The sequence below is a fragment of the Genypterus blacodes genome, unplaced genomic scaffold (assembly GCF_046128005.1).
Source record: "Genypterus blacodes isolate CSIRO-AG114 ecotype Tasmania unplaced genomic scaffold, CSIRO-AGI_Gbla_v1 ptg000073l_1, whole genome shotgun sequence".
In the NCBI taxonomy this organism is placed as follows: domain Eukaryota; kingdom Metazoa; phylum Chordata; class Actinopteri; order Ophidiiformes; family Ophidiidae; genus Genypterus; species Genypterus blacodes.
This window is the reverse complement of record NW_027466883.1, coordinates 1815725-1826871: the sequence shown is the minus strand read 5'-3', so window position 1 is coordinate 1826871 and position 11147 is coordinate 1815725. Positions and strand designations below refer to the sequence as shown.

Below are 11147 nucleotides of genomic sequence, written 5' to 3'. Positions count from 1 at the left end.
CACATGATCACAACAAGTTACTGGCTGATCTGATTGGCTGACTGTTGTGTGTCTCTCTGTCTTTGTGTCCAATCCTGTCAGCATTCTGCTCTCACGGCTTCACAGTGGAAAGCTGCAGCTGCTAATGACTGAGCTTTACAAGGAAACACTGGACCTTTGCTCTGATACTAACTGTGTTTAACACTAAACTGCTGAAACACAATCAGCTGACTGAAACTCTCCTGACCTCAGAGTCTCCAGTCTATGTTTTGGACTCTGCTGAAGATCAGGCAGCAGCTTCACTCCTGAGTCCTGCAGCTTGTTTCCATACAGCTGCAGCTCTCTCAGAAAGGAGGGGTTGGACTTCAGAGCTGAGACCAGAGCAGCACAGCCTTCATCTGAGATCTGACAGCGTTCCAGCCTGGAGAGGAGGATTTCAACAAAACACTGCTGAGGAGATTCGCCAACTCATTTTAAGGTGCAGTTTCTACAAACCGTCTGTGTGATGCCATGGATCATAAACACACACACACACACACACACACACACACACACACACACACACACACACACACACACACACACACACACACACACACACACACACACACACACACACACACACACACACACACACACACACACACACACTTCATCTGAGGGACATAAAGACCACAGACAACATTTGAGGATTCATGGTGAGTTGAACTGACCTCAGAATCTCCAGTTTACAGTTTGGACTCTCCACAAACTCAGACAGCAGCTTCACTCCTGAGTCTTGCAGCTTGTTCTCACTCAGCTCCAGCTCTCTCAGATGGGAGGGGTTGGACTTCAGAGCTGAGGCCAGAGCAGCACAGCCTTCAACTGAGAACTGACAGTGATACAGCCTGCAGAGAGAGGAGGATTTCAGCAAAACACTGCTGAGGGTCAAGTGGAAGGAAGAAGATGTGTGTGTGTGTGTGTGTGGGCTGGTAAATTCATAAAAAGTGTTAACCTGCTTGATCTTTCACTGATGGTCACTTTTATGTTTTCTGAAGTATATTCTAAATAAATGAATTGATTATAATCACAGTCATATTCAACATTAATCAGGTAAAACTCCAGGTGTAAATTGAGTTTCAATATTTGCTGCACAAACTCAGCAGTTGAATAGTTTGTTGTGTTTTTACTGTGATAAAGTCTGAAACACAATCAGCAACTGGAAATTACAATGTTGTCTGTGTGTTTACAAGGACGTCTGCCAAACGAGGTGATAAACATTAGAATCACACCAAATACCACAGTGTGATTGTGTTTTGTGTTATTATGAACACAGAGTGATGAATAAACACAGCAACACATATTCATGTTTCACCCAAACTGGGAAGAGAAGAGAATGACACGTTCAGTGTCTGCTGGTGGTCTCACTGATATATTTGGACATTTAGAAAGCATTGCACATTTAGAAACCCAGCAACAGAAGACAAACACTGTGACGCACCGCTTCACCTTTGTGCTTCAGCGCTGAAGCGAGGTGACAGAAAGCACACAGGTGATGGACAACAGAGAGGGAACAGGGATTTGTTATTGATCTTCTATATTGGATTTGGATTGTTTGTCCAATCGTAATCTCTGAATGCATGTCGGCCCCTGAACGTGTTAACATCCAATCGAGGACGGTAAATGGTTTCCTGTCTGACATCCATACAGGTGATCCTGTGTGATCACATCATGCATGCAATCATCTGTATGGATGTCATCGGGCACATTTGAAGCAGACAAACAGTGAGCGTAACTAGAAATGACTCAAGTTATGAGTCTGAATCCCAGAAAGCTGCAGAATGGCAGCTTCTGAATTGCATGCAAAATGACCAGAATAAAGTGTCAATCTTAATCTAAGAAACAGGATGAAACCAGAAAAGGACAATTAATCATCCAAAGAGTGCAGGAGAGACTAGAAGCTCTAGTGGGCTTATCTGAGGCGTCTCTCCTAATGCTATCACTACTTACTGCTGATCAATGAGTTCATCTGTCTTCCTCTTTAGCTTCCACAGTGTTTTTGTGTTTTGGAGTCATTATTTCACAAGAAGACTTCAGGTAGAGACTCTAAGCCTGGTCTCACAAAAAAGTCTTCAATCGGCTGGCACACACCTGTTAGGATCTGTGCGTGATGGCGCTCTGTTTTTGTATTTGTTGTTTTCATGCTTGTGTTAGTTCCTGGCTGGGCATGGCTACCTCATCACTGTTCCCGCCCTCTGATTCCACACAGCTGATCACCATTTCAGCGCTCATCAGTGGTGGTATTTAGGTTCCAGGTCAGCCAGCCATGCTTGGCCACAGAGTACTCTCTATACTCACTACTCACTATTCAGTACTAGTCAATTCTGTTTCAGTCTAGTTATCCGTTTGTTCATGGGACCTTTAGTAGGACTTTGCATGCTGCGCTGTTTTGTTTAAGTGAGTGAACCTTTTGTTTTTCCTGTGCTCCGGGATTCTGTTTTTGGGATTCACTGGCTTCTTTAAGCGTTCCATGTTCAGAGACTCCAGCTGCAGCACCCAGCCTTTATGTTCCCAGCTTCATCACGGGTTTGAGTCTTCATTAAATTCTGTTTGCTACCTGATTCCATGTTCTGGTTTCTGTGTTCAGCATAACTGGGTCTGACATTAAAACAACTTGATCGCCTGCCGATCATAACACCAGGCCACACACACACACCATCATCCACACACACTCCAGCACAGCAGGCAGAAATGGCACACAGAGCATCCTACACTGCCTACAGTGAGGAAGTGATTCAGTGGCAGCACATAAACAACACAACTTACACGGAAATAAGCTGAAGTGGATGAAACAATATGAGAGCTGTAGTGGCGTCCAAAACACACGTTTGAGCAGAAAAGAGAGAGAGACTGAAGTTCAGAGAGAAGCAGACGCTTCCCAGCGTGAGTAAACAGAGTTTACATATCAGGGGTCGTGGCAAACACTGACATATATTCCACTGTTGGTGACGAATCATTCATCTATTCTTTTAATGAGCAGTAACATGAAAACACATCAGAGCACTTTATATGTTTCTGCTCTTAAATATTCACAAAACAGTTTATAAATTCAAGAAAAGTGCACCAGGTGCTAGTGACAACTTTGAGTTTAGTAAAGAAGCTCCTGGTGTGAAAAAGGTTGGAGAGCCCTGAAAAAGACTCTGAGGGACATAAAGACCACAGACAACATTTGAGGATTCATGGTGAGTTGAACTGACCTCAGAATCTCCAGTTTACAGTTTGGACTCTCCACAAACTCAGACAGCAGCTTCACTCCTGAATCCTGCAGCTTGTTATCACTCAGCTTCAGCTCTCTTAGATGGGAGGGGTTGGACTTCAGAGCTGAGACCAGAGCAGCACAGCCTTCATCTGAGATCTGACAGCTATGCAGCCTGCAGATAGAGGAGGATTTCAACAAAACACTGCTGAGGGTTAAGTGGAAGGAAGAAGGTGTGTGTGTGTGTGTGTGGGCTGGTAAATTCATAAAAAGTGTTAACCTGCTTGATCTTTCACTGATGGTCACTTTTATGTTTTCTGAAGTATATTCTAAATAAATGAATTGATTATAATCACAGTCATATTCAACATTAATCAGGTAAAACTCCAGGTGTAAATTGAGTTTCAATATTTGCTGCACAAACTCAGCAGTTGAATAGTTTGTTGTGTTTTTACTGTGATAAAGTCTGAAACACAATCAGCAACTGGAAATTACAATGTTGTCTGTGTGTTTACAAGGACGTCTGCCAAACGAGGTGATAAACATTAGAATCACACCAAATACCACAGTGTGATTGTGTTTTGTGTTATTATGAACACAGAGTGATGAATAAACACAGCAACACATATTCATGTTTCACCCAAACTGGGAAGAGAAGAGAATGACACGTTCAGTGTCTGCTGGTGGTCTCACTGATATATTTGGACATTTAGAAAACATTGCACATTTAGAAACCCAGCAACAGAAGACAAACACTGTGACGCACCGCTTCATCTTTGTGCTTCAGCGCTGAAGCGAGGTGACAGAAAGCACACAGGTGATGGACAGCTGAGAGGGAACAGGGATTTGTTATTGATCTTCTATATTGGATTTGGATTGTTTGTCCAATCGTAATCTCTGAATGCATGTCGGCCCCTGAACGTGTTAACATCCAATCGAGGACGGTAAATGGTTTCCTGTCTGACATCCATACAGGTGATCCTGTGTGATCACATCCTGCATGCAATCATCTGTATGGATGTCATCAGGCACATTTGAAGCAGACAAACAGTGAGCGTAACTAGAAATGACTCAAGTTATGAGTCTGAATCCCAGAAAGCTGCAGAATCGCAGCTTCTGAATTGCATGCAAAATGACCAGAATAAAGTGTCAATCTTAATCTTAGAAACAGGATGAAACCAGAAAAGGACAATTAATCATCCAAAGAGTGCAGGAGAGACTAGAAGCTCTAGTGGGCTTATCTGAGGCGTCTCTCCTAATGCTATCACTACTTACTGCTGATCAATGAGTTCATCTGTCTTCCTCTTTAGCTTCCACAGTGTTTTTGTGTTTTGGAGTCATTATTTCACAAGAAGACTTCAGGTAGAGACTCAAAGCCTGGTCTCACAAAAAAGTCTTCAATCGGCTGGCACACACCTGTTAGGATCTGTGCGTGATGGCGCTCTGTTTTTGTATTTGTTGTTTTCATGCTTGTGTTAGTTCCTGGCTGGGCATGGCTACCTCATCCCTGTTCCCGCCCTCTGATTCCACACAGCTGATCACCATTTCAGCGCTCATCAGTGGTGGTATTTAGGTTCCAGGTCAGCCAGCCATGCTTGGCCACAGAGTACTCTCTTTACTCACTACTCAATATTCAGTACTAGTCAATTCTGTTTCAGTCTAGTGATCCGTTTGTTCATGGGACCTTTAGTAGGACTTTGCATGCTGCGCTGTTTTGTTTAAGTGAGTGGACCTTTTGTTTTTCCTGTGCTCCGGGATTCTGTTTTTGGGATTCACTGGCTTCTTTAAGCGTTCCATGTTCAGAGACTCCAGCTGCAGCACCCAGCCTTTATGTTCCCAGCTTCATCACGGGTTTGAGTCTTCATTAAATTCTGTTTGCTACCTGATTCCATGTTCTGGTTTCTGTGTTCAGCATAACTGGGTCTGACATTAAAACAACTTGATCGCCTGCCGATCATAACACCAGGCCACACACACACACCATCATCCACACACACTCCAGCACAGCAGGCAGAAATGGCACACAGAGCATCCTACACTGCCTACAGTGAGGAAGTGATTCAGTGGCAGCACATAAACAACACAACTTACATGGAAATAAGCTGAAGTGGATGAAACAATATGAGAGCTGTAGTGGCGTCCAAAATACACGTTTGAGCAGAAGAGAGAGAGACTGAAGTTCAGAGAGAAGCAGACGCTTCCCAGCGTGAGCAAACAGAGTTTACATATCAGGGGTCGTGGCAAACACTGACATATATTCCACTGTTGGTGACAAATCATTCATCTATTCTTTTAATGAGCAGTTACATGAAAACACATCAGAGCTCTTTATATGTTTCTGCTCTTAAATATTCACAAAACAGTTTATAAATTCAAGAAAAGTGCACCAGGTGCTAGTGACCACTTTGAGTTTTGAAAAGAAGCTCCTGGTGTGAAAAAGGTTGGAGAGCCCTGAAAAAGACTCTTCATCTGAGGGACATAAAGACCACAGACAACATTTGAGGATTCATGGTGAGTTGAACTGACCTCAGAATCTCCAGTTTACAGTTTAGACTCTCCACAAACTCAGACAGCAGCTTCACTCCTGAATCCTGCAGCTTGTTATAACTCAGCCCCAGCTCTCTCAGATGGGAGGGGTTGGACTTCAGAGCTGAGACCAGAGCAGCACAGCCTTCATCTGAGATCTGACACCAGCTCAGCCTGCAGAGAGAGGAGGATTTCAACAAAACACTGCTGAGGGTCAAGTGGAAGGAAGAAGGTGTGTGTGTGTGTGTGTGTGTGTGTGTGTGTGTGTGTGTGTGTGTGTGTGTGGGCTGGTAAATTCATAAAAAGTGTTAACCTTCTTGATCTTTCCCTGATGGTCACTTTTATGTTTTCTGAAGTATATTCTAAATAAATGAATTGATTATAATCACAGTCATATTCAACATTAATCAGGTCAAACTCCAGGTGTAAATTGAGTTTCAATATTTGCTGCACAAACTCAGCAGTTGAATAGTTTGTTGTGTTTTTACTGTGATAAAGTCTGAAACACAATCAGCAACTGGAAATTACAATGTTGTCTGTGTGTTTACAAGGACGTCTGCCAAACGAGGTGATAAACATTAGAATCACACCAAATACCACAGTGTGATTGTGTTTTGTGTTATTATGAACACAGAGTGATGAATAAACACAGCAACACATATTCATGTTTCACCCAAACTGGGAAGAGAAAAGAATGACACGTTCAGTGTCTGCTGGTGGTCTCACTGATATATTTGGACATTTAGAAAACATTGCACATTTAGAAACGCAGCAACAGAAGACAAACACTGTGATGCACCGCTTCACCTTTGTGCTTCAGCGCTGAAGCGAGGTGACAGAAAGCACACAGGTGATGGACAGCAGAGAGGGAACAGGGATTTGTTATTGATCTTCTATATTGGATTTGGATTGTTTGTCCAATCGTAATCTCTGAATGCATGTCGGCCCCTGAACGTGTTAACATCCAATCGAGGACGGTAAATGGTTTCCTGTCTGACATCCATACAGGTGATCCTGTGTGATCACATCCTGCATGCAATCATCTGTATGGATGTCATCAGGCACATTTGAAGCAGACAAACAGTGAGCGTAACTAGAAATGACTCAAGTTATGAGTCTGAATCCCAGAAAGCTGCAGAATCACAGCTTCTGAATTGCATGCAAAATGACCAGAATAAAGTGTCTTAATCTTAATCTTAATCTTAAAAACAGGATGAAACCAGAAAAGGACAATTAATCATCCAAAGAGTGCAGGAGAGACTAGAAGCTCTAGTGGGCTTATCTGAGGCGTCTCTCCTAATGCTATCACTACTTACTGCTGATCAATGAGTTCATCTGTCTTCCTCTTTAGCTTCCACAGTGTTTTTGTGTTTTGGAGTCATTATTTCACAAGAAGACTTCAGGTAGAGACTCAAAGCCTGGTCTCACAAAAAAGTCTTCAATCAACAGGCACACACCTGTTAGGATCTGTGCGTGATGGCGCTCTGTTTTTGTATTTGTTGTTTTCATGCTTGTGTTAGTTCCTGGCTGGGCATGGCTACCTCATCCCTGTTCCCGCCCTCTGATTCCACACAGCTGATCACCATTTCAGCGCTCATCAGTGGTGGTATTTAGGTTCCAGGTCAGCCAGCCATGCTTGGCCACAGAGTACTCTCTATACTCACTACTCACTATTCAGTACTAGTCAATTCTGTTTCAGTCTAGTTATCCGTTTGTTCATGGGACCTTTAGTAGGACTTTGCATGCTGCGCTGTTTTGTTTAAGTGAGTGGACCTTTTGTTTTTCCTGTGCTCCGGGATTCTGTTTTTGGGATTCACTGGCTTCTTTAAGCGTTCCATGTTCAGAGACTCCAGCTGCAGCACCCAGCCTTTATGTTCCCAGCTTCATCACGGGTTTGAGTCTTCATTAAATTCTGTTTGCTACCTGATTCCATGTTCTGGTTTCTGTGTTCAGCATAACTGGGTCTGACATTAAAACAACTTGATCGCCTGCTGATCATAACACCAGGCCACACACACACACACACACCATCATCCACACACACTCCAAGACAGCAGGCAGAAATGGCACACAGAGCATCCTACACTGCCTACAGTGAGGAAGTGATTCAGTGGCAGCACATAAACAACACAACTTACATGGAAATAAGCTGAAGTGGATGAAACAATATGAGAGCTGTAGTGGCGTCCAAAACACACGTTTGAGCAGAAGAGAGAGAGACTGAAGTTCAGAGAGAAGCAGACGCTTCCCAGCGTGAGCAAACAGAGTTTACATATCAGGGGTCGTGGCAAACACTGACATATATTCCACTGTTGGTGTCAAATCATTCATCTATTCTTTTAATGAGCAGTTACATGAAAACACATCAGAGCACTTTATATGTTTCTGCTCTTAAATATTCAAAAAACAGTTTATAAATTCAAGAAAAGTGCACCAGGTGCTAGTGACCACTTTGAGTTTTGAAAAGAGGCTCCTGGTGTGAAAATGGTTGGAGAGCCCTGAAAAAGACTCTTCATCTGAGGGACATAAAGACCACAGACAACATTTGAGGATTCATGGTGAGTTGAACTGACCTCAGAATCTCCAGTTTACAGTTTGGACTCTCCACAAACTCAGACAGCAGCTTCACTCCTGAGTCCTGCAGGTCGTTATCACTCAGCTCCAGCTCTCTCAGATGGGAGGGGTTGGACTTCAGAGCTGAGGCCAGAGCAGCACAGCCTTCAACTGAGATCTGACAGTGTCTCAGCCTGCAGAGAGAGGATTTCAGCAAAACACTGCTGAGGGTCAAGTGGAAGGAAGGTGTGTGTGTGTGTGTGTGTGGGCTGGTAAATTCATAAAAAGTGTTAACCTGCTTGATCTTTCACTGATGGTCACTTTTATGTTTTCTGAAGTATATTCTAAATAAATGAATTGATTATAATCACAGTCATATTCAACATTAATCAGGTAAAACTCCAGGTGTAAATTGAGTTTCAATATTTGCTGCACAAACTCAGCAGTTGAATAGTTTGTTGTGTTTTTACTGTGATAAAGTCTGAAACACAATCAGCAACTGGAAATTACAATGTTGTCTGTGTGTTTACAAGGACGTCTGCCAAACGAGGTGATAAACATTAGAATCACACCAAATACCACAGTGTGATTGTGTTTTGTGTTATTATGAACACAGAGTGATGAATAAACACAGCAACACATATTCATGTTTCACCCAAACTGGGAAGAGAAGAGAATGACACGTTCAGTGTCTGCTGGTGGTCTCACTGATATATTTGGACATTTAGAAAACATTGCACATTTAGAAACGCAGCAACAGAAGACAAACACTGTGACGCACCGCTTCACCTTTGTGCTTCAGCGCTGAAGCGAGGTGACAGAAAGCACACAGGTGATGGACAACAGAGAGGGAACAGGGATTTGGTATTGATCTTCTATATTGGATTTGGATTGTTTGTCCAATCGTAATCTCTGAATGCATGTCGGCCCCTGAACGTGTTAACATCCAATCGAGGACGGTAAATGGTTTCCTGTCTGACATCCATACAGGTGATCCTGTGTGATCACATCCTGCATGCAATCATCTGTATGGATGTCATCAGGCACATTTGAAGCAGACAAACAGTGAGCGTAACTAGAAATGACTCAAGTTATGAGTCTGAATCCCAGAAAGCTGCAGAATCGCAGCTTCTGAATTGCATACAAAATGACCAGAATAAAGTGTCAATCTTAATCTTAGAAACAGGATGAAACCAGAAAAGGACAATTAATCATCCAAAGAGTGCAGGAGAGACTAGAAGCTCTAGTGGGCTTATCTGAGGCGTCTCTCCTAATGCTATCACTACTTACTGCTGATCAATGAGTTCATCTGTCTTCCTCTTTTGCTTCCACAGTGTTTTTGTGTTTTGGAGTCATTATTTCACAAGAACACTTCAGGTAGAGACTCTAAGCCTGGTCTCACAAAAAAGTCTTCAGTCGGCTGGCACACACCTGTTAGGATCTGTGCGTGATGGCGCTCTGTTTTTGTATTTGTTGTTTTCATGCTTGTGTTAGTTCCTGGCTGGGCATGGCTACCTCATCCCTGTTCCCGCCCTCTGATTCCACACAGCTGATCACCATTTCAGCGCTCATCAGTGGTGGTATTTAGGTTCCAGGTCAGCCAGCCATGCTTGGCCACAGAGTACTCTCTATACTCACTACTCACTATTCAGTACTAGTCAATTCTGTTTCAGTCTAGTTATCCGTTTGTTCATGGGACCTTTAGTAGGACTTTGCATGCTGCGCTGTTTTGTTTAAGTGAGTGGACCTTTTGTTTTTTTCTGTGCTCCGGGATTCTGTTTTTGGGATTCACTGGCTTCTTTAAGCGTTCCATGTTCAGAGACTCCAGCTGCAGCACCCAGCCTTTATGTTCCCAGCTTCATCACGGGTTTGAGTCTTCATTAAATTCTGTTTGCTACCTGATTCCATGTTCTGGTTTCTGTGTTCAGCATAACTGGGTCTGACATTAAAACAACTTGATCGCCTGCCGATCATAACACCAGGCCACACACACACACCATCATCCACACACACACTCCAAGACAGCAGGCAGAAATGGCACACAGAGCATCCTACACTGCCTACAGTGAGGAAGTGATTCAGTGGCAGCACATAAACAACACAACTTACATGGAAATAAGCTGAAGTGGATGAAACAATATGAGAGCTGTAGTGGCGTCCAAAACACACGTTTGAGCAGAAGAGAGAGAGACTGAAGTTCAGAGAGAAGCAGACGCTTCCCAGCGTGAGCAAACAGAGTTTACATATCAGGGGTCGTGGCAAACACTGACATATATTCCACTGTTGGTGCCAAATCATTCATCTATTCTTTTAATGAGCAGTTACATGAAAACACATCAGAGCACTTTATATGTTTCTGCTCTTAAATATTCACTAAACAGTTTATAAATTCAAGAAAAGTGCACCAGGTGCTAGTGACCACTTTGAGTTTAGTAAAGAAGCTCCTGGTGTGAAAAAGGTTGGAGAGCCCTGAAAAAGACTCTTCATCTGAGGGACATAAAGACCACAGACAACATTTGAGGATTCATGGTGAGTTGAACTGACCTCAGAATCTCCAGTTTACAGTTTGGACTCTCCACAAACTCAGACAGCAGCTTCACTCCTGAGTCCTGCAGGTCGTTATCACTCAGCTCCAGCTCTCTCAGATGGGAGGGGTTGGACCTCAGAGCTGAGACCAGAGCAGCACAGCCTTCATCTGAGAACTGACAGTGATACAGCCTGCAGATAGAGGAGGATTTCAACAAAACACTGCTGAGGGTCAAGTGGAAGGAAGAAGGTGTGTGTGTGTGTGTGTGTGTGTGGGCTGGTAAATTCATAAAAAGTGTTAACCTGCCTTATCTTTCACTGATGGTCA

General features: G+C 43.2%; 1 protein-coding gene across 1 annotated transcript in view; it reads right to left on the bottom strand.

The window, feature by feature from the left end:
• Positions 1-11147, bottom strand: part of LOC143006033 (uncharacterized) — a 201465-nt gene that overhangs the window by 87804 nt on the left and 102514 nt on the right. The window contains exons 15-19 of the mRNA XM_076157354.1: positions 10838-11011; positions 8314-8487; positions 5741-5914; positions 3216-3389; positions 693-866 (exon numbers count right to left, since the gene is read on the bottom strand). Coding sequence (XP_076013469.1) covers positions 693-866; positions 3216-3389; positions 5741-5914; positions 8314-8487; positions 10838-11011 — 870 coding nt within the window. The remainder of the gene's footprint in view (positions 1-692; positions 867-3215; positions 3390-5740; positions 5915-8313; positions 8488-10837; positions 11012-11147) is intronic.